This window comes from Callospermophilus lateralis, chromosome 7, assembly GCF_048772815.1.
Source record: "Callospermophilus lateralis isolate mCalLat2 chromosome 7, mCalLat2.hap1, whole genome shotgun sequence".
Taxonomy (NCBI): domain Eukaryota; kingdom Metazoa; phylum Chordata; class Mammalia; order Rodentia; family Sciuridae; genus Callospermophilus; species Callospermophilus lateralis.
Window position 1 is genome coordinate 2,926,928 of NC_135311.1, and position 24,278 is coordinate 2,951,205.

Sequence of the window (24,278 nt, forward strand, 5' to 3'; positions counted from 1 at the left end):
ATGTGGATTAGTGATAAAGCACCCCTGGGTTCAGTACTTGTTTTTTTTTTTTTTTTTTTAAAGGAATATTTGATCATGAGGGGAACCTTTTCTTGGCAGTACTCTGCAATACCCTGGGTCTGGAAAGTGGCAGTTATTAAGGGAAGCTGGAACTTCGCTGTACATTCTGAAGGGCCCTCCGAACACAGCCACCACAGGCTAAGACTTTAGGCAAGTCTGAAAGACTGAAACAGCAGTTGGAACAAGGAGGGAGGCTAGGAGCAGAGAGCCAAGGTTACAACAGTCCACGGAAAGAATGAAATTCTTGTGAAGCTGTAGATTTTTTTTTTTTTTTGGCGGGGGCAGGTATCGGGGATTAAACTCAGGGGCACTAGACCCACTGAGCCACATCCCCAGCCCTATTTTATATTTTATTTAGAGACAGGGTCTCACTGAGTTGCTTAGCGCCTGGGCTTTGCTGAGGCTGGCTTTGAACTCCTGATCCTCCTGCCTCAGCCTCCTGAACCGCTGGGATTACAGGTGCGCGCCACCGCGTGGTGTGAGGCTGTAGAGTTTGAAAGGAAGCAGGAGTTGGCAAGACTGTAGGTATTAAGTAAAGAAGAGGTGTCAAAGATTATCCTAATACTTTTCTAGCATGGACAACCACAAAATCGGCGGCAACGGGTCAATTTGGTGAAAGGGAAAATTTGAGAAAGGAAGATGGAGAGCCGTTTGCCATGTTATAATTTAAAACGTCAGCCAGATGCTTGGTGTAATATATGGAAAGATGCTATACTTAGCCATATCTGGAAGAGTGAGTTCAGATGCCAAAAGATGAGTGACTATGACGCATACACATTTGTGTGTCAAATCACTTGAGAAAATTCTCCTTCCCTCAATTGTTGGGGTCATCTCGGAGTTTCTGGACTACGTTTCCCAGGACGCCTTGCGCCACTCCCCTCCCCTTCCGGAGGGACGTCCCTTGAGTCTCTGGGCGCTGGTGGGGGGTGGGGGGGGAGGCGGGGCGGTGTCGGCCTCCGGGGTCGCCGGGTTACGCACTTCCTCTCGGGGTCGGAGGCCAAGTCTCTGTTTGGCGGGTTCGAGTCCCGCCTACTGACACTGGCCTCTGGCCTTTGAGTCCTGGGTGGGGTACACTCGCTGGGTAACCGCTCCTCCGCGAGGGGCGGTGGCGCACCTTGGACTTCACCATGGAGGACTACCTGCAGGGTTGTCGAGCTGCTCTGCAGGTAACGGATCCCTGTCTGGCTGAGGAACGAGGATGGGGTCCGGGAAGCGTGGACGTGTAGGGTGTGGAGACGCAGACGGGCCGTGTGCGGGGGTCTCCGAGTGGCGAGAGAGACCGGGGTCTGGCTGGGCTTGGAGCGTGGGGAGCAAACACCAGCTCATGCAGGAGGCCGCTCCCGGGCCCCGATTCGGGGTCCTCGTCCTTCGCGGCCCGCCGGGAGCGCGGAGCCGAGTCCTGGTCCGGCTCTGGTCGGACTCCCCGGCCTGCTGCCGCCGGGCCCTGCGCCGCCCACCCGAGACGAGTGCCAGGGCCCCTCGCCGCTGCGCCTCGCGGGCTGCGGACGCCCGTGCCGGCGGCGTCGGGTGCTGGCTTCCCCCTGTGTAAGCCCGACGTGGGACCCGCGCGTCGGCTCGGCCGCCCTCTGCCGCGGCGTCTGGCTTAACGTGCGCGAGTCTCGGGAAGCTTGAAGGCGTGGGCCCCAGCACGACTGCGGGACTCCGGTGGGTGCCTCTGGGCCGGTGGGCCCTCCCAGCCCTGTTGACTGCCATGCTGCATCAGGCTCTTGTCCCCAGCAGCAGCAAAAAGCTAGCCAGACAGGAACGACCGGCGGTCACCGGGGCCGCTTTTGAGTCATACTGCCCTGGAGAAACAACACACGAGGCTGAGCACGTCTCCCTTAAAGATATCTTTTTTTTTTTTTTTTGGTTGAGGGGTAACCAGGGACTGAACTCGGGGGGCACTCGACCACTGAGCCACACCCCAGTCCTGCTTTGTATTTTATTTAGAGACAGGGTCTCACTGAGTTGCTTAGTGCCTCGCCATTGCTGAGTCTGGCTCTGAAGTTCGATCCTCCTGCCTCAGCCTCCCAGCCGTTGGGATTACAGGCACGTGCCACCGCGCCTGGCCAAGGTATCTTTAACTCTACAAATTCCCGTGGGAAGTACATTCTGATCTTCAACATACCTAAAAGTCACCCAATTCCTCATGTGGTTTAAATGAATGTTCTCTCTCTCTCTCTCTCTCTCTCTTTTTTTTTTTTTTAAAGAGAGAGTGGAGAGAGAGAGAGAGAATTTTTTAATATTTATTTTTTAGTTTTTCAGCAGGCACATCTTTGTTTGTATGTGGTGCTGAGGATCGAACCCGGGCCGCACGCATGCCAGGCGAGCGCGCTACCGCTTGAGCCACATCCCCAGCCCGTGAATGTTCTCTTATCCTGAAGTTTTCCTTGTGAAAAACATATTTGGGGAAAAGTGTTTAAATGCATAAGGCAATTTAGAACCAATTATTACTGGAAGACTGATGCAGAGTTTTTGTGCCACCATTGTAAGTGGATGGCTTTTTTCCCTCCAGTAACTCAAATGACTGCTCTCTGCCACTGTTTGACCAAGAGCCTTTGAACCTAAAAACAATTTTTTGCAGGCATCGGCTTTCCCGCATCTCCCTTCCACAGGCCCCTCCCCGCAGCTGTACATCTCTACAGCATTATAAAGCTGGGAAAAAACTTGTCCCTCCCCAATATTCCTGGTATCCTGGCTTTTCTTTCTCTGCATTCATCTCCCAAAGAGCAAGATCTAGAGCTTTCTTTCCAAACTGGTGAGATTGTATCTTAGAACTGTCAGCGGAGCCAAGCTTGGACAGGTCTTAGAGAAAAGAGAAAATAAGAACAACGGAGAGTAAACTGCTTATTCGACCTACTGGCAGATGCCTGAGGTTTACATTGCTTTTGATTATACTGCACTAAGTACAAAAAGAATATGAAATGAAGAAGATGAAGATCCCTTTTCTTCTTTTCTTCCCATCTATTTCCTGGGGCCACCCAGGAATATATATTTCTTATATAAAGAAAGGCATATTTAGACAGGCACATCGTTTAGTTTGAATGTTTCTGTTACGTGATAGTTTAAATATCACTTCTCAGGAAATTGTGAATGCTTGGCTTTTGCACAGGATAGAGATAGTTGATAATCCAGCCAAGTCTCCTGTTGATCCATTTTTAAATTTTACTTATCTAATTATTTTTGGTACTGGGGATTGAATCCAAGAGTACTTTACCACTGAACTACATCCCCAGCCCTTTTTAATTTTTGAGTCAGGATCTCGCTAAGTTGTGTAGAGCCTCCCTAAGTTGCTGAGGCTGGTCTCAAACTTGTGGTCCTCCTGCCTCAGCCTCCAGAGCCACTGGGATTACATGTATGCACACTGCACCCAGCTGATAGCATATTTTTAGCTTGATAACAAAAATTTTCTATAGGTTCTACCACAGTGACAATAGGATGTACCCAGAAATCCTGTTTAACTAAATGTCCTATTCAGGTGACATCTTTCACTTCTAGGAGAGAGAAATCTTTCTTCAGGGTGGGACTACAGTCAAATTCAGGTGATTAATCTAGGAACAAAAGCTCCAGAAGTTTTAGATAACTGTGTATACTTCTCAGGTATGAGGCAGAAAGGAGTGGCTGGCTGGCTGTGTGAGGCACTGGGTTTGATCCTCAGCACCACATAAAAATAAGTTAATAAAATAAAGTTATAGGGCTGGGGTTGTGGCTCAGTGGTAGAGTGCTCGCCTAGCACATGCGAGGCCCTGGGTTCGATCCTCAGCACCACATACAATAAATAAAATAAAAGTATTGTGTCCAACTACAACTAAAAAATAAATATGAAAAAAAAAGTTATAGAAAAAAGAAAAAAAAAGCTCTTTCTGGGGCTGAGATTGTGGCTCAGTGGTAGAGCGCTCACCTAGCAGGTGTGGGGCGCTGGGTTCCATACTCAGCATCACATAAAAATGAATAAATGAAGTAAAGGTATTGTGTCCAACTACAGCAAAATGCTTTTTAAAAAAGCTCTTTCTTAAACAAAAGAAGAAAAGAAATTTGTAGTTCTGGGGCTGGGGATATAGCTCAGTTGGTAGAGTGCTTGCCATGCATGCACAAGGCCCTGGGTTCAATTTCCAGCACCAGAAAAAAAAAGAAATTTGTAATCCTGATATTAGTATCAGTCCCATTTTGCTCTGCTGTGAGGGTTTGTCTCTGGCTCTGTCTTGTTTTTTTGTTTGTGTGTTTTCCTCCCTCATCCCTCATCAACTTTTTTAGAGTATTTATCAGATCATATTCAGCTTCAGAAGGGAAGTGGTTTACTTTGCCAGCCCTAAATCCCCTTTCTACTCCCTTTGACGCCACACACACACACACAAAAAAAAAAAAAAAAAAAAAAAAAATCAGGATGAGTCATTTAAACATTGAGTCTTTTTTATTTTTAAGGGAAAAAAAGTTTATACTGTGTTCTCAGATTGTATTTCTTCCATTTATAGCTCGATTTTTTTCATACTGTTAAATGTAACTATAGTTTTCTTGAATTCTCCATGTGATGGTCAGAAAACTAAGGCTGTTTGGCCTGTGCTTTGAGCTGATGGAGGATTGGCCTGAAGTTTCATAGATTTTTGTTAAATGAAGAGGAGAGCCGGGTATGGTGTTGCATGCCTATAATCCCTGTGTCTTCGGAGGCTGAGGCAGGAGGATTGAGAGTTCAAAGCCAGCCTTCAGCAATTTAGTGAGGTCCTAAGTAACTCAGCAAGACCCTGTCTGCTGGTCACACGAAGTTGTGGTCTACCACACCTGTCTCTAAATAAAATAGAAAAAAGGGCTGGAGGTGTGGCTCAGTGGTTGAGTGCCCCTGAGTTTAATCCCTGATACACAAAAAAAGAAAAAAGAAGAATAGAATGGATCACTATAAGTTGGACTTCCATCTACCTATTTTGGCCAGATAGTCAGTTTTTTCAAGCTAAGAGAAAACTCATTGAGAGTACCTGCTTTCTTTTTTTTCTTTTTCTTTCTTTTTTCTTTTTTTTAAAGAAACTAGGGATTGAACCCAGGGCACTTTACTATTGAGCTATGTAATCCCAGTCCTTTTAATTTTTAAATATTTATTTCTTAGTTGTAGTTGAACACGGTACCTTTATTTTATTTATCTTTATGTGGTGCTGAGGATTGAACCCAGGTCCTCGCATGTGCTAGGCGAGTGCTCTACCACCGAGCCACAATCCCAGCTCCCCCTTTTAATTTTTTATTTTTAGGCAGAGTCTAAATTGCTGAGGCTGGCCTGGAACTTGCAATACTCCTGCCTCAGCCTTCCAAGTCAGGATTATTGGCATGCACCACTGTTCCTGGCACTCCTTTTTGTTCTTAAAATTGTCCCTCATGTGAATAACAAAGTATATAGTAAGCTAGCTCTTAAACTATGTTAAGGATTAGGGGGGATACACAGCCACCCAAAAGTGAACCAGATAGGATGTTGACATCTGTTATCCCAGCAACTCTGGTGGCTGAGGCTGGAGAATTACAAGTTCAAAGTCAACCTGGTCAATTTATAAGAGACCTAGTCTCAAGAAATAAAAAGAGCTGGGATGTGGTTCTGTGGTTGAGCCCTGCTGTGTTGCCTCCGTACGGGGACGGGAGAACTGGACAGTAAGCCCTTTACCATAGAAGTTATGTTCCATCTAAGAACCACAGTGCTGGAAAATGGAGTGTTTGAGAGAGAGGATTGCTTTGGTCTGAATGGTAAGGAAGGCTTCCCAGAGAAAGGGGGCATGTAAGTAGAACTGGCATGGACAGGGAGAGGAGTAGAGAAAGAAGAAGTGGAACCGAGTATGTCTTTAGTATTTACAGAGTAGGCACTTCATGAACTTGGTTACCACTTTTACATAGGAAAATGAGGCTTAAAGAAGCCAGAGTCCACTAGAAATAGTAGAAACAGCTGGGATTCAACCAGAGTTTGTGATCTTTTCAAGCGGCATTTCTGCTTTTAGAGAACAAATAATGCAAAGAAAGGGCAGGGTGGGGAATGTGCACATCATGGTTTGGGGGTGGTGAATAGTCCAGCTGGACTTGGGTAATGGTGGGTGATGACGGAGAAAAGAATTCTACCGCCTCCCTTGGTCACCCGAGTTCCAAGATGTGCCACAAGTTTCTGAGTATCCATTTGTAAGCATTTCTGTTGGTTGCTGTCTGGGCTGGACTGAGCTCAAAGGGTTACTTGTTCACCTTGCTCTGGAGATCATATCTCCACTTCAGAACTGCAAAGTTGTATTTGGTTCCTGCTTTCTGCTTTTCTTTGTCTTGGTTTCATGCCAGGGATCTGACTGATCCTGATTCGGTTGCCACTTATAGTGAAGCTGCACTATTGTAAAAGAGTTTTGGAAAGGTTCTCCGAGGACCACCTTGTACCCAGCAGTGTTTTATGTAGTTTATGTAGTTCCCTTTTTAGAAAACATAGGAGCCCTTTTACTGCTTCAGTGAGCAAGTTATCTCTGCAGTCACTTAGCTCAAGTATTTTGCTGTCACTTTGTTCCAGAGTCATCTGGGAAGTTCATGGTTTGCAGGAAACAGAGGAACCTACTCTAGTATAATTCTAGTAGGAATTGTAAGTCAAAGGAGTCATAGGACTGGGGTCTTGGGTACAGAATTCTCTTATTGCTTTGGCGAAGGATTTAATGTTAAAAGACTCACTCCTTCATAGTGTTATCAATATGAATGGGCCTTGGCAATACACACACACGCGTGGTACTGGGGATTTATCTCCACCCCTTTTTTATATTTATTTTTATATTTATTTATCTCCACCCTTTTTTTTATATTTATTTTTTTAGTTTTAGGTGGACACACTATTTTATTTTTATGTGGTGCTGAGAATCGAACCCATGTTTCACGCATGCTAGGCAAGCATGCTACCACTTGAGCCACATCCCCAGCCCTCCACCCTTTTTTTGAGACAGGGTCTCCTGAGTTGCTGAGGCTGGCCTTGAACTAGTGATCCTCATACCTAAGCTTCCTAAGTTGCTGCTGGGGATTACCAACATGCATTATCATGCCACAGTTTTTTTTTGTACTGGGAATTGAACCCAGGGATACTTAACCATTGAGCCACATCCCATCCCCAGCCCTTTTAAAATATGTTATTTATTTATTTATGTATGTATGTATTTATTTATTTATTTTTTAGTGTTTGGTAGACACAACATCTTTGTTTGTATGTGGTGCTGAGGATAGAACATGGGCCGCACGCATGCCAGGCGAGCGCGCTACCTCTTGAGCCACATCCCTAGCCCTAAATATTTTATTTAGAGACAGGGTCTTTGAGTTTCTTAGGACTTCACTAAGTTACTGAGGCTAGCTTTGGACTCACAATCCTCCCACCTCAGCCTCCCAAGTTGCTGGGTTTACAGGCATGCACCACCATGCTTTTTTTTTTTGAGACAAAATAATTGTACATATTTTTTGGGGTAGAGTATGATATTCTAATACAAATATATAATCCATTATTTCTCTCTCAGATATTTATCATCTCTCTATTTTTTTGATGCCAGGGATTGAACCTACAGTCTTGCACATAACTGTGCGAGCACTCTACAACTGTGCTATGTGCTACCCTCCATCTTTTTTTTTGTGGTGCTGGGGATCAAACCTAGGTCCTTGTATATGCCGTCATTTCTTTATATTGGGAATATTCAAAATGCTCACTACTGGCTATTTTGAAATATTCAAATAATTTTTATCAAAGTAGTTATCCTACTGTGCTACAGAACTTTAGAGGTTACTCCTCCTGTGTATCTGACTGCATCCCTTTACCTGTTAACCATCCTTTCACCATCCTCTCTCCCCATCTCAGGATCTGAGATCTACTCTCTTTCTTTGAGGTCAACTTTTTTGCTTCCATATATAGGTGAGAATATGTGGTATTTGTCTTGCTGTGCTTGACATAGTTCATGTCATATAATGTCTTCCAGTTCCATCCATGTTGCTGCAAATGGACAATTTCATTCTTTTTTACCACATTTTTTTTTTTTTTTTTTTTGTGGTGCTGGGGACCAAACCCAGGGCCTCATGCATGCTAGGCAAGCACTGTATTAGGGAGTCACATCCCCAGCCCCACTTACCCAACCTTCTTTCCTCTTCCTTTTTTTGCTCCCTCTTTTCCTTCCCTCCTACTACTTAGCTACATCCCTAGCCCCACATTTCATTCCCTCTCTCCTTTCTTCTTTATTTTTTTTTCACAGTACTTTTTTTTATCCATTCATCTGTGAATGTATACTTAGGTCGAGTTCATATCTGGACTACTATTGTGAATAGTGTTGCAATAAACATGCAATTAACAGATGTCTCTGACATACTGATTTGAGTTGTGGGATTACTGGATCATTGGTAGTTCAATCTCTGATTTTTTTAGGAACTTCCATATGGTTTTTGATGATGACTTTTATTGATTTATATTCCCCACCAGCATCCTGACCAGCATGTTAATTATTTGCCTTTTTGATAATATCCCTTCTATCTGGGAAGAGGTAAATCTTACTGGTTTTGATTTATATCAAATCAAAATAATGATTAGTGATGAGGCTTTCATAATCTTGAAGTAGGCCAGTCTGAAATAACAGTAATACCAAAATTAAGAAATCCTGCTATAACTAGTATGTCTTATTTTGTCTTTCTCATCTCATCCTCTCAGAAGCAGAGTGAGATAGAAGTTCAAAAATAAAAACTGGTAAGAGAATTATTGTGCCCTAAACTAAGTCATAAGCTTTATGTTTTTATTTCACCCAAAATAATGGTCATTCTTAGAATAAAACAATAATATTTTTTGTGTTTGTGGTACTGAGATTGAACCAGGGACTGGTGTCTACTAGGCAAGAACTGTACTGCTGAGCTACATTTCCATCTCTTTTCATTTATTTTTATTTTTTATTTTGAGAAAGCATCTCTCTAAGTTGCTCATTCTGGTCTCAAACTTGTAATCCTCCTGCCTGAGCCTTCCAAATAACACATTACAGGCTTATACCACCATGCCTGGCTAAAATAATAACTCTTTAAGTATGTGCCTCATTGGGTTGTTTTGAGAACTAAATGGTTAGTTAATGCATGTAAAAATGTTAGAATAATGCTTGACACACTCAATAACATTTAATAAAAGCAAAGCCAAAAAAAGAACCCTGTCTTTGCTATTGTAGGCACTGCAGTCTAAGTGTGTTGTATTTAAAACTGATTACTAAACAGATGGAGAAGAACAAGTTTAATAATAGTAGCTATCCTTTGCTCCTAGGAGTTCTATCAGCAGCTGGACTTTTCAATGCTTTAAAAATAAAAGTTCCAGCAGCAGCAGCTGTTCTTGCTTTAATCTGAATCTGCTTTTTGGGTTGTGAGAGATGTCAGTTATATATAGTTATCTTTGGGGCTTCTCAGGGCAGGCATAGTTTACCTGGACAACTGGATAATGGACTTGATCTTATTTTTACCTTTATTTTTAAAGCCTCTTCACCTATTCTCTTGATTTAGAAGTATAAGGGTCATTTTATCTATTTTAAAATTGGAGGCAGAGAGTGGTAAACTCTCTATATATTATCTACCCTAATGTTATACTTTTGAAGCATAAGAAAGCAGAATTATTCACTGTTCTTCTGTAAGTTAACATTCAAGAAAACAGTTTACTAGTGAGGAAGGAGCACTTTTGCCCCACTGGATGTGTGTGGAATGCTTAAAGCTTAGGTAAACAGACCCTCTGCTCATCTCTTCATCCATAAAGTGAGGACCCAGGAGATTTTGTGTCTCACCCTCCTCTGTGAAGATCAGTAAATGGACGTGTATAGGTAAATGGAGAAAGATGGAGATGCTTTTGTCAGTTTCCACCTCTCTTTCCTCTCCAGGAGTCCAGACATCTACATGTTGTACTGGGAAATGAAGCCTGTGACTTGGACTCCATGGTGTCTGCTCTTGCTCTGGCTTTTTATCTGACAAAGGTAAGTACCTAGGAACAGAGCCCCTTAGAATGAAAAAATTTAAATTCAAGACCAGCTCCGCTATTTACCAGCATTTAGTCTTGGGTAAGTTAAATCCCTTAACTTTGCTGATTCTCATGTCACCATACTTTTCAGTGTTACTGTGAGGGGAAGAAAATGGGTAAATAATTTTTTTTTTTTAATGGGGATTGAACCCAGGGACACTTTAACCACTGAGCAACCCCAGTCCTTTTCATATTTTATTTAGAGATAGGGTCTTGCTAAGTTGCTTAGGGCCTCGCTAAGTTGCTGAGGTTGGCTTTGAACTCGTGATTCTCCTGTCAGCTTCCTGATTACAGGCATTTGCCAGTGTGCCTGGCTGGTAAATAAGTTTTGAGGGATATGTAAACCATAAAGCAATATTCAAATTATTATGAGTTCCTTAGGGGTGTCAGTCATCTAGTGGGTATTCTTCTTGGCCAGCTAACTTTTTTTTTTTTTTTTTTTCGGGGTGGGTACTGGGAATTGAACTCAGGGGCACTCAACCACTGAGTTACATCCCCAGCCCTGTTTTGTATTTTATTTTTAGAGACAGGGTCTCACTGAGTTGCTTAGCTCCTTGCTTTAGCTGAGGCTGGCTTTGAACTCGCAGTTCTCTTGTCTCAGCCTCCTGAGCCACTGGGATTACAGGTGTGCGCCACCCAGCCCAGGATAACTCTTAAGGACTGAAAAAAAAATTTTTTTTTTTTCTCTGTGCATTGCATCTAGAACTAGGTCTTTACTATGAGTTGCCTTATTGGCTTTCATGTTATAACCAAGAAGGAGGGAGGGCAAGAGCCATCCTTTTGGGGATGGGGGTACAAACTAGTGATAGAGCACATGCTAACATGTGCAGGGCCTTAATTCAATCCTTACCACCTAAAAACTAAAAAAGCATCCTTTTATTTTTATGGAGTAGGTAATTGTGACTTTGAGAAAGGTAGTAGCTTATTCAAGATCATGTCTCCTTTGGTTCCAATTGTCTTGTTACTTTTGTTCCCTTGGTGTTGGGGATTGAATCCAGGGCCTCATGCATGCTAAGTACATGCTGTACTACTGCACTACAACCTCAGCCCAATTTTGGTACTTTTTCCTATCCCAAAACTTGTCTTTTCACTTTTCTATTCAGACGAATGAAGCTGAGGAAGTCTTTATACCAGTTTTAAATATAAAACGTTCTGAGCTACCTCTACGAGGTGACAATGTCTTCTTCCTTCAGAAGATTCAAATTCCCGAAACTATCTTGATTTTTCGGGATGAGATTGATCTCCATGCATTGCACCAGGCTGGCCAACTTACCCTCATCCTTGTTGACCATCATGTCTTACCCAAGTAAGTAGGTGGAAATTAAATTCATACTTATGTACCACATTGGACTCTGATGAATGAGATATAAATAAAGGAAGAGTCTTTGCTTTTAGCGATCTTAAAGATTAATTATAACTGATTGATCATATTTGATACAGAAATTCAACAGGAAATAATGTCAGTTCTCCAGTTATATGTTTGTTTATAGCATAAAGACATAACAGAGTTGGGGCTATAACTCAGTGGCAGAATATTTACCTGGCACAGGTAAGGCAGTGAGTTGGATCCTTAGCACTGCATAAAAATAAACAAATAAAATATGGGGCTGGGGATGTGGTTCAAGCGGTAGCATGCTCGCCTGGCATGAGCGGGGCGCTGGGTTCGATCCTCAGCACCACATAAAAATAAAATAAAGATGTTGTGTCCACCGAAAACTAAAAAATAAATATTAAAAAATTCTCTCTCTCTTAAAAAAATAAATAAATAAATAAAATAAAGGCAGGCTATGCTATTCATCTACAACTACAATAAAAAAAAAAATTAAAAAAAAAAAGAAACAAAGCAGAGAAATAGGAACATTTTGAGCTCAAACTACAGAATAACTCAAAGGTCATTTAAATCTGCCTTTGGTATCATCATTGCAATATTTTGTGGCAGATTTATTATAATATAGGCCTTTAAAAAATTGTTGGAACTATGTTTTTAATTTTTAAAAGGTTAGTAAGTGACCATATTTCCTACATAAATTCATGGTAACTTCAGAATAACATGGTAAAGTCTATAAATGTCTCATTTGAGTGTATTTGAAAAATGTGTACTTCTATAATAATTCCAACCCCTAATTTATGATTGGAAAAAAATTGCCAAAAACATAACATGGGTATGAGATTTGCCTAAGTCTGTCTGACTCCTGCTAATCTTAAAATGTATTTTGGGCCGGGCACAGTGGCACACTCTTGTAATTCCAGTAGCTTGGGAGCCTGAGGCAGAAGGCTCACAAGTTCAAAGCCATCCTCAGAAATGGTGAGGCGCTAAGCAACTCAGTGAGACTCTGTCTCTAAATACAAAAATGGGGCTGGGGATGTGGCTCAGTGGTTGAGTGCCCCTGAGTTCAATCCTTTTTGGTACCTGGGGGGGGAAAAATGTATTTTGGGTTTTTTGTGGTGCTGGGGATAGAACCCAGGGTCTCATATGTACTAGGCAAGTGCTCCACCACTGAATCACGCTCTCTGGCCTTTAAAATGTATGATATTTTTCCTTGAGCATCCTGTAATTGTAGCAGAAAATGACAAAGCTTGATAGCATGGATGAGCTATGCATTCATGCATTAATAAACTCTTAGAGGATGAAAGTCAGGGTTCCCTTCTCATGAAGCTTACAGTCAGGAAGAGGAAATTGGGTAAATAGATCATTGTAATGGGTGGGAAACAAGTGATTTTCATTCTAGGGACAGTAGGTACATGAAGGATGGAATTATTCATTATACTAGAAGGGAATTGAGGGCATTAGGAAAGGTTTTGTAGCAGAATTGACCCCTGATCTCAGGTGTTTGCTCCCTGAATAAGGAGGGAAGGCATTAGGAAGTGTTCCAGGCAGAAGAAGTAATTAATAGAAGCAAAGCCAGGCAGGTATGAAGTAGCATGGTGAGTTAGGGAAAGTGAAATTTGTTTTGCAGAGCCAGAGCATAAAATAGGAGGGAAAAGGAGAATGTGGAAAAAGATAAGACTAAAGAGGTAGGCAGGGGGAATTAGACTGATTTAGGCAGTGGGGAACTTGTGAATTATATTTATTCTAGGTCCTGGCAATCAAATTTGCTTTTTTACTTTAAATTCAGGCAGCTTTGTGAAGAATAGCTTAGGAGGGCCTTTATCTGGAGGCAGGTGTTTGGTTAAGAGACTGTTGAAGTAGTCCAGATGAAAGCTATGGAGGGCCTAGAACAAGACAATAGCTGAGGGCTGAAAAGGAAGGCATGAAGAGAAGCCCTAGGACCTCGTCACCTATGTGGAATTTGAGTATTGAGGGAATTGAGAAACAGGCAAGATTTTATTTATTTATTTATTTTTTGTCTTTACCCATAGCTTTTATTAGGCAAGATTTTAATGTTGAGTATCAAATGTCAATTGGATCCAGGCATGGTGGCACATGCCTGTAATCCCAGCAACTTAGGAGCCTGAGATAGGAGGATTGCAGGTTTGAGGCCAGCCTCAGCAACTTAGCAAGGCCCTACCAACTTAGCAAGACCCTGTCTCAAAATAAAAAAATAAAAAAGACTGGGGGTACAGCTCAGTGGTTAAGCCCTTAGGTTTAATCTCCATTATACCCTCCCACCAAAAAAGAAAAAAATGTACAACATTTATGTGGGCAAGCTATTTGCAGCAGATACTTCACAGAATTCACTTACATGCTATTTAAATACCCCTTCAGATATGACATTAAAGAAAAGAATGGAGAGAAATGAGGCAGAGTAGGAGTGACTACAGGTCTACTTGTTAGCCTAGGATATCTGCACTTTCCTTTGGTGTGAGGGTTTTGAAGATCAATAACCTATCTTTCTTTCTCTTTTCCCATACCCTCCCCCCTCCACAGAAGTGATGCAGCTCTAGAAGAGGCCATAGTAGAGGTGCTAGACCATCGACCCATCGAGCAGAAACACTGCCCTCTTTGCCATGTCTCTGTTGAGCTCGTGGGGTCCTGTGCTACCCTGGTGGCTGAGAGAATCCTGCAGGGGGCACCAGAGATCTTGGACAGGCAAACTGCAGCCCTTCTGCATGGTAAGGGTGGTTTGGTGTTGAGACCTGACTAGTTTCTCTATTCCCAACCCAAAGAAGGGAGAGTGGGAAAAATCTAGACTCTTCCAGTCTAACCATATATGCTCTCAAAACCATTCAGTTCATACCAGAGGATGGAATTATTTCAGGGAACAATTAGGCATTTAAAGGCCTATGAGATGTTTTGTTGGAGAAAGTAGAAAGGAATCTCAGGACAGCAAACCTTGACGCTTCCTATTTGTGGTATTTAATGGAAGGAGTACTAGCCAAGTAAGCAGAAAATGGATTCTTATACCAGTTCCACTAGGAAATAGGCATGTGTCCTGGAGCAAATCTCTTAACCTTTTTTATTTTCATTTTCTCTATTTATTAAAAAAAAAAAAGAGAGAGAGGGGGCCTAGGGTTGCAGCTCAGTGGTGGAGCACTTGCCTTGTACATGTGAGGCATTGGGTTCGATCCATAGCACCACATTAAAAATAATGAATAAAATAAAGGTATTATGTCCATCTTCAACTAAAAAAAATAAATAAATTAAAGAGTTAGACTACACTCTTATTTCAGCTTAAATTCTTTGATGACATTTGGCCTACCGAAGAGATGTCCAAGGGCTGGGTGTGTGTGGTACACACTATAATCCCAGCAGCTCAGGAGGCTGAGGCAGGAAGATCACAGTTTGAAACCAGTCCCAGCAATATGGCAAGGCCCTAAGCAACTTAGTGAGACCCTGTCTCAAAATAAAAAAGAGATGGGATTCAGTGGTAGAGTGCTTGTCTAGCATGTGTAGGGTATTGGGTTTGAGGGGGCTGGAGTTATAGCTTAGTGGTAGAGCACTTGCCTCGTGCATGTGAAGCACTGGGTTAAATTCTCAGCACCACATACAAACAAAGATGTTGTGTCTGCCGAAAACTAAAAAATATTAAAAATTCTCTCTCTCTCTCTTTAAAAAAATAAAATAAAATAAAATAAAAAATAAATAAAGGTATTGTGTCCAACTACAACTAAAACAAAATATTTAAAAAAATAGAAAAAAAGGGTGGGTGAGTGGGGATGTGATTCAGTGGTTAAGTGCCCCTGGATTCAATTCCCAGTACCCCCCAAACCAAAAAGAAAAAGATGTCCTCTCTGTAACAAGATTGCAGCATCTCCAAGGATTGAGATATTCAGGCTTTCTTTCCACTTTTTCTCTATTTCCCTGCCTGGGATCTGGAAATCTTACGACATAGTCCCAGTTTCTTGTTTTATTTTCAGTGAGTTTGCCCTGCAAGTCTCCTCTGTATTGTGCCCATTTGATTTGAAGGTTATATGTGTTCCGGTGGTTGTGAGTGGAGGTCACATGATTTAAGTTCTGCCATCCCCCTTCTCAATAGGAACCATCATCTTGGACTGTGTCAACATGGACATTAAAATCGGAAAAGCAACCCCAAAGGACAATGAATACGTGGAGAAACTGGAGGCCCTCTTCCCAGATCTGCCTAAGAGAAATGACATTTTTGATTTCCTACAAAAGGCAAAGTTTGATGTGTCAGGTATGAATTGTCAAGCTGAATTCTCTACCTCCCACATGAGAAAGCAAGTGGGCAAGCTTTTTTCATTGTATTTGTGAATGCAATCAAAACAATTCCAGAGCATGCATAAGGATTTACACTTCATACCAGAGAGAAAGGAGGCATCATATTAGTATGATCATGAACTGATCAATCACTTACTGGAATGTTTTATCCTGGATCTTAGGAAGAATGAGGAGGAATAGTCTTAGAGGTTCCAGTCTAATCAGAGAACATAAAACATATAAATAAAGTATACTGAGGGAAAGTAAATTATCAGAGCAAAAGCTATATAATTGGATAGAGAGGCAGAAGAAACATTTAGAATGAATATACAAAGGACAAAGGAAGAGAACTAAAAAAAAAACCTCTATTATCTTCTACTCAACTACTACCTGATGTAAAAAAGGAGAACGAAAGATGTAAGGAAAGAATGAAAAGTACTACATATTTGTTTTAAACACTGTCTGCCTTGTACTTTTTCCTTTATTTTTATGTGGTGCTCAGGATCAAACCCAGTGCCTCACTCATGCTAGGCGAGTACTCTACCACTTAACCACAACCCCAGCCCCCTACAAATATTTATCCATTTGTTTATTTATTTAGAGTGATCTTATTTATTTGAGTCAGAGTGTCTGTGTATTCCAGACAAAAATCTTCTGCCTCACTTTCCAAATAGCTGGGATGATAGGCATGTACCACAACACCAAACTCCAGATGTACTTTTAGAAAGTTAAAACAGTACAAAAAAAGGGAAAAATCGGCAGGTGGGGGGGGTGGCTAAATTTTCAGTGATCTCCTCTGTTCATTGCCCTTAAGAGAGGCTATGTTTTTTTCTTTTTCTTGTCCTCATCTTCCTGGTGTTAGGACCTTGGGTTCCCTGTTTGACTCATAGTCTTACATCCACTTTTTAGGGCTGAACACTGAACAGATACTGAGAAAGGACCAGAAGACCATCCATAGGCAAGGTACCAAAGTGGCCATTAGTGCAGTATACATGGATCTGGAGGTAAGACCAAGTTGCAGATGTTGATGGGAAGGGAAAACTTTAAATTATATATGTAACTTTGCTCCTTCATTTCTTTTTTAATTGGTGCATTATAATTATACACTATAGTGGGATTCATGTGACATTTATACCCACATAGAACATATTTAGATCAGTTTCATTCCTCATTGCCTCTCCTTTCCTTCCCCTTCTTCCCCTGTTTCTCTTCTGCTCCTCATTACTGGTTCACCTCTGTACTGTCTATATCTCTGTGCCCGTCTACTCAATTCTGTTTTCTCTGTGACCCTCATAATTCATCACCTCTCATTATACTCTGTAATAGCCCATATACTAGATTTCCTGTCTCTACTTTTGCATCCTGAAAAACCGTTTTTCCCACAGCAACGAGAATGAGAGTGATTTTTTAAATTTTTTATTTATATTTTTTATGTGGTGCTGAGAATTGAACCCAAGAACTCGAATGTGCTAGGTGAGCACTCAACTGCTGAGCCACAATCCCAACCCCAGATCTTATTAATACATAAATTAAGTTGGGCTTGGTGGCACATCCCTTAATTTCAGCTGTTCAGGAAACTGAAGCATAAGGAAGATCACAAGGTCCAGGCCAACCTGGGCAACTCAATGAGAGCCTATCTCAAAATAATAAATAGAAGGGCTAGGGATATAGCTCAGTGGTGTACTACTTGCCTAGGACCTATAAGGCTCTGGTTTCATGGTGCTGAGGATCCAACCCACAGCCTGGCACATGCTAGGCGAGTGCTCTACCACTGAGCCACAACCCCAGACCCTTTCATTGTACTTCAAATAAAATCTGCCAGCCTTACTTTGACTTACAAGGCCCTATTTATCTGCCACGTTGGTTTTCTTTCTCTTTTCTTTCCTCAGACTGTTAAGTTTATTCTCAACTCTGGCTCTTTGAACTTGGTATTCTCTTTGCTGCTTCTTATCATTCATGCCTCAGCTCACATGTGTCCTGTTTTGAGAGGTTTTCCCTGACCACCCAAACTGAAATAATTTCCCCAGGCTCAAAAAATCTCCAATTGGGCATTGGTGGCACACACTTGTAGTTCCTGACCCTTGGAAGGCGAGGATTACTTGACCCAAGAGATCAAGGCCTGCCTGGGCAACATAGTAAGACCCTGTCTCAAAAACCCCCAAAATGGGCTGGGGTTGCAGCTCAGCATTAGTGCACTTGTCTGGCATGTGTGAGGCACTGGGTTCGATTCTCACCACTACATATAAATAAATAAAATAAATGTCTATTGACAAGTGAAAAAATGTTAAAAAAAAGAAAAACCCAAAAATAACAATAAAAAAAAATCTGTAACAGTTAATTTGTGTGGAGGCAGGTACCGAGATTGAATATAAGCCTTGCTTATGCTAAACAAGCATTCCTCCACTAAGATAATGTCCTTAGCTCATTTTGTTTTGTTTTGAGATCAGGTCTCAAACAGTTAATTTTGTTGAATGAGTGGCAGAATGTAACTTTAATAATGGTGGGTTTTTTTGTTTGTTTGTTTATGGTACTGCAGTTGGAACCCAGGGGCACTCTACCAACGGAACTTCATCCCCAGCTCTTTTTTTTAATATATATATATATATATATATATATATTTAGTTGTAGTTAGACGCAATACCTTTATTGTATTTATTTTTATGTGGTGCTGAGGATCTAACCCTGTGCCTCAAACGTTCCAGGTGAGTACTCTACCACTGAACCACAACTCCAGCCCTTCCCAGCTCTTTTTAAAAATTTTTGTTTGGGGGCTGGGGTTGCAGCTCAGTTGTAGAACACTTGCCTGGCATGTGTGAGGCACTGGGTTCAATCCTCAGCACCACATAATAATAAATAAGCCACTGGGATAGCAGGCTTATGCCATTGCACCTGGCTTCTTATTTTAATTTTCCCAAAACAAATATGTTTGGCAATGTTGTCTCCTTGATCATATAGCTAATAGGTAATAGAGATTATTTTCAAACTAATTCTGTCTTAACCCAAAGCCTATATTACCCATTCTTTCTTTTTGCCTCCCAGCATGTGTATATACTAAATAGTAGGTACCTTTTTAATGGAACACAAGACATGAGTTAACAGGCAAAGAAATCCTTCATAAGGAATTTTCATTGATGGTGACAAGAAGGGTCAAGCTGTAGCCCTCATCCCTCTCCGTTTTTTCTCTTTCAGGCCTTTCTGCAGAGGCCCAACCTGCTTGCAGATCTCAGTGCTTTCTGCCAGGCTCACAGCTATGATGCCCTGGTCGCCATGACTATCTTTTTCAATGCTCATAATGAGCCAGTGCGACAGTTGGCTATTTTCTGCCCCCATGTGGCCCTTCGAATGATGGTGAGTCCCTGCCCTAACTTGAGGTCCTCCCAGCACTTGCCCATATGTTCTCCACGTTTCATGGCTCTGCACTGGAAGGCTGTCCTTAGTTCTTGCCTTTTCACAATGGCTCTTTGACTCTTTCTAGAACTTCCCTTCTCTGCTTTTTACTAAACTCTATATTTGTGAATATTCTTATTGCGAAAGGGGGCTCCAAAGAGAATTAGAGACACAGGTCCTGTTTAGAAGGATCTTGAAATGTGATTAGAAGGAAATGTTATAAATTTGGAGTTAGAACTTGATTCTTGGTTTAATCATTAATTCTTCATCTCTAAAAAATCAGTTCTTTTCTTTCTGCTCTGTTGCTTTGACAGAAACACAGTGTGGGGAGAGGTGATATGTAGTTTAGTGGTAGAGTACTGGCCTTGCTTGTGTGAGGCACTGGGTTCCATCCCCAGCAGTGGTGGGTGGGGTGGGGCAAGGAGGACAAAAGAAAGAAACACCAAAGAGAAACCTTGTCTACTACTCACCATGCAGGGATTAGTCTGTGTTATGTGCAGTCTGGAGAAGTGATCAAGGACCAGGTTTGTTCTCTTTCCTGTCTTCCATTTGGCTACCTTTTCCAATTCCTCCCCTTTCTATTCCTGTTGGTTACTGATTAGCTTAAAGGAAAATTTTAAAGTAAATTTAAGGTTGTCTAGGGACATGTTACCTGGACTATGTGAGGATCTCTAAAGATATATATGTTCTATAGCTCTGAACTGGAAGGCTGTCTAGATAATCCTTTGTTACAAAACGTATATCTGGGGGCTGGGGTTGTGGCTCAGTGGTAGAGTGCTCCTCTAACACATGCGAGGCCCTGGGTTCGATCTTCAGCACCACATAAAAATAAATAAACAAAGATATTGTGTTCATGTACAACTTAAAAAAATAAAAAAGGTATATCTGTGAGCACAGTGGTAGACACCTGTGATCCCAGCAACTTGGGAGACTGAGGCAGGAGGATTTTTTTTTTTTTTTTTTTTTAGTTTTTAGATGGACACAATATCTTTTTTTTTTTTTTTTTTTTAATTTATTTTTTAGTTTTCGGTGGACACAACTTTTTTTTTTTTTTTTTTTTTTTAGTATTTATTTTTTAGTTCTCGGTGAACACAACATCTTTGTTTGTATGTGGTGCTAAAGATCGAACCCGGGCCGCACGCATGCCAGGCGAGCGCACTACCACTTGAGCCACATCCCCAGCCCCACAACATCTTTATTTTATTTTTATGTGGTGCTGAGGATCGAACCCAGTGCCTCACGCATGCCAGGCGAGCGCGCGACCATTTGAGCCACATCCTGAGCCCCATGATGGCGAATTTGAGTCTAGCCTCAGCAGTTCGATGAGATCTATCTTAAAAAAAAAAAAAATTAAAGGGCTATGATATGTCTGTCAGTGGTAAAGTACTCTTGGGTTAAATCTCCAGTTATTCATTCATTCCTCACAGCCTCCCTCCTTCCCTCTCTCTCCTTTGTGATACCAGTGATTGAACCCAGGGGCACTTTACAACTGAGCCACATCCCTATCCCTTTTTGTTTTTATTTTGAGTCATGGTCTCACTAGTTGCTTAAGGGCCTCACTAAGTTGCTAAATCTGGCTTCAAACTTGTGATCCTCCTGCATCAGCCTCCCAGATTGCTGGGATTACAGGCCTGTATCACCATACCCAGCTCTGTCTTTCTTTCTTACATCCTGGGACTTACACATGCTAGATAAGTGCTCTACCACTGAGCTATATCCCCAGCATTTAATTTTTTATCTTGTTTTGAGACAGGGTCTTACTAAGTTGTTGAGGCTGGCTTTGAACTTGGGATCCTCCTGCCTCAGCCTCCTAAGTACCTGGGATTACAGGTGTGTATATCACACCCTACAAGAACAGTTTTTGTTTGTTTGTTTTTATTTTTGATCAAGTAGATGTGCTTTTCTGTCCAAAGTTTATCACTATTGGCCCTTTGAGTTAAGGCAAGTCAATTGACTTCTGAGTCTGTAAATAGCATAACAGCACCCACTGGTTAGTTTGATATGGCCATTAACATAATATCATACATAAAATACATTGCTTGGCTTGAAGTAAGTGCTCACAACTTAGTGGCTTTTACCAATGATGTCATGAGGGAAAATGTGCTTTGGCTATAAGAAATACCCTTCTACCTTCTGAAATCTATTTCCCTCTCTGCCATTCTTTGTTCTTTTTAGTTGTCAATGGACCTTTATTATTTTTACTTTTTATTTTTTTTTTTTTGTGGTGCTGGGGTTTATTGTTTATTTATTTATGTGTGGTGCTGAGAATCAAACCCATTGCCTAACACATGCTAGACAAATGCTCTGTCACTGAGCTACAACCCCAGCCCTCTCTGCCAGTCTTGAAGCCATGCAGATGTTTGATGACTTCTCCCATTGCCCAGGATGCCTCTGTGTTGAGAAATAGTCCCCTTTTTATAATCTGCCCTGTAACTGCCTTTCTTCCTCCTATGTTAGGGGTAGTATATTGATTTGAACACTGGCTTTAGTGATAAACCTGATTCAATTGTAATTTTTGCTTCATACAAACCATGATCTTAGGCAGGTTGACTAATCTTCCTAAGTCTCAATTTTTCTACCCCTAAGTGAGGGTAATTGTAATGCCAATCTTGTTTTGTGTGTGTGTGTTGCAGGGCCTTGTACATACTAAGCAAGTGCTGTACCACTGAATCATATCCCCAGCCCCAGAAATACAGATCTTATGAGGTAGTTGTTTTAAATAAGATAATTCTAAGTGGCCATACTCTGTGCTTTGTCTGTTTTCCACCCTTGTTTTGTTCTACTCATTCTTTTTACCTCAGTCATTCCCCAGATCTCTGAATAGGAGCTAATCCCATTTAGCTAAGGACAGAGTTCAAGTGTGTTGGCAACAACACACAGTAAAAACAGGGATTCTGGATTCTGGTTCAGAACCTACCAGCATTCACATGATTTTGCTTTGGTTTCCTCATTAATGAGGAGCGAAATTATATATGTGATCTAAAATGTTCTGTTTCTAAAATACTGTGTAGGGCTGGGAATGTGGCTCAAGCAGTAGCGTGCTCGCCTGGCATGCACAGGGTGCTGGGTTTGAGCCTCGGCACCACATAAAAATAAAATAAAGATGTTGTTGTGTCCACCAAAAACTAAAAAATAAATATTAAAAATAAAATAAGAAATAAATAAAATACTGTGTATGTTAGAAATATTTTTTTATTGCAAGCAGTAAAATTGAAGTTTAAATGATGTAATTAATTTTTTTCTCTGTTGCAAGCATCTCACTTAGAAGCTACAGCCCTTTGCTTTACCACATTATATATTGTTTCCCATTCTTGTCTCCTCTGTAGATCTGTGAAGTCCTGGAACGCTCTCATTCTCCACCTCTGAAGCTGACCCCTGTCCCAAACACCCACCCTAACCTCCAAGCCTATCTTCAAGGCAATACCCAGGTCTCTCGAAAGAAACTTCTGCCTCTGCTCCAGGAAGCCCTGTCAACATATTTTGACTCCACAAAGATACCTTCAGGGCAGCCTGAGACAGTGGGTGTGTCCAGGGAACAGGTGGACAAGGATTTGGACAGGGCAGGCCATGCTCTGATTTCTCGACTAAGTCAAGATGAGGAGGATCCTCCACTACCCCCCACACCCATGAACAGCTTGGTGGATGAGTGCCCTCTGGATCAGGGGCTGCCTAAGCTCTCGGCTGAGGCAGTCTTTGAGAAGTGCAGTCAGATCTCACTGTCCCAGTCTACCACTGCCTCCCTGTCAAATAAGTGACTCTTGGGAAAGGAAGAGATCGTGGGAGAGGTTGCTTGACCCACCTCAAATGCATGTTTTGAGATGTTTGGAGATTTCAGCAGTCATGTGTTCATTGCTCCAGGATCTGGTGTACTGTTCTCATAAAACTGGGAGGAGAAAGAAGGGAAAGAAAGTAGCTGATTCACTAATGGCTTTCTGCCTTTCCCTCAGTCTCTATCCAACAAGCTGTATTATTTAATTTTATTATTTAAATCTGCACTGACTTTCCTCTTCATTTGTCAGGGCATAATGTGATATACCCACTGTCCTAGCAGAGAGGGATAAGAAGAATATAGACCCTAAAAGGACCCTCAGTAAGGATCTTGAATAGTACCAATTTGGTTATGGAACCAAATGTTCATTCTCTGCATGAATTCACTTATTCATTCAGTGTTTATTGAAGACCTGTTTTAAGCTAGATAGAAAAGAGTGTGCTTAGGAAATTTATTCCAGTTTTTAGCCTTCAGGAGATTTCAGCTCCGTGACTCTTCTTTCTGCCCACCCATTAGGTGATGGTGTGTGTTTCCGAGATGACTAAATTTCTATTTTGAGCTTATTGTGACTGTTTTAGGTCTTAATTTGGGAACAAGTTGGAGGCCATTATCATCTGTCCTGATTAGGTGGCCTGGCTCTTTTTCTTTAGATCCTTCTGTTCTAGAGTCACAGGAATCTTGAAAACTCACTGAAGACATCTACTTTTTTTAGTATTCAGGAGGCACCGAGGAAGGTCCTAAGACCTCATAGGCACTTTACCTAAAGATGGCAGAAGTGGAATGAGAATTCTGGGTCTCTCCTTTGCCTTAGTGGGTCTATGAATTTCTTGTCCATCTTGTTCTATTTTTGTTCATGTTAAAAGAAAGCATGGAGTTCTGATACTGCCATAAATTGTGTCTAGGTCTCATTTTCCCCATCTGTAAAACAGGGTTTAGACTAGATGTTCCCTGGTCTTCTGTGATGTGCTGCTTGCTACCATCCTTTCTCTCTCCTCTGTATTTTTCTTTCGTTTTCCCTGGGAATGCTCAGGGTCACTGGATTGTAATTATGTGTGATTGTACCAAGGGAGTTAGCCTCATGTAGCATGTACAGGGATGTAATTCATACATATCATAGTGACCCAGCAAAAAGTTCCTGCCCACTGACTTGTTCTGCATGTGTAGAGTCTCCTTTTTATCTTCAAATCAACCCACTCCTCCTTTTGCCTACCCCATGTAAGTTGCCAGCAATTTCACCAAACATGATGGTTTTGGCATGACCTCTTCTAGTGTGACAGGGCACTCTTGAGTTCAGTTTAAGGATATGAAGCCTATAGCCATTTGGAAGGTGAAAATAGTGGTGTGATCACTGAACCAAAGGAATTTATGTTTTGTAGTTTAGGTACTTTATTTTGCATTTTGTTAAATATTAAAGACTTTTTTCCTCTTTGGGGTCTTATTGTCTCTTTTTACAACTATAACAAGGCTTTCCC

At 41.6% G+C, this 24,278-nt stretch overlaps 1 protein-coding gene across 5 annotated transcripts; it reads left to right on the forward strand.

Moving 5' to 3' along the window:
• Positions 1-1,021: 1,021 nt before the first annotated feature.
• Positions 1,022-24,234, forward strand: Prune1 (prune exopolyphosphatase 1). Of its 5 annotated transcripts, XM_076861803.1 has the most exons (9): positions 1,022-1,226; positions 8,723-8,758; positions 9,915-10,007; positions 11,155-11,357; positions 13,920-14,104; positions 15,469-15,627; positions 16,560-16,654; positions 18,840-18,998; positions 22,364-24,234. In XM_076861803.1, the coding sequence occupies exons 3-9, from the start codon at positions 9,969-9,971 to the stop codon at positions 22,790-22,792; spliced, it is 1,269 nt and encodes a 422-aa protein (XP_076717918.1). In that variant the 5' UTR covers positions 1,022-1,226; positions 8,723-8,758; positions 9,915-9,968; the 3' UTR covers positions 22,793-24,234. The 5 variants fall into 5 exon arrangements, with proteins under 5 accessions (XP_076717918.1, XP_076717917.1, XP_076717919.1 ...); XM_076861802.1 differs by lacking the exon at positions 8,723-8,758; XM_076861804.1 differs by lacking the exons at positions 8,723-8,758; positions 18,840-18,998.
• Positions 24,235-24,278: the final 44 nt, after the last annotated feature.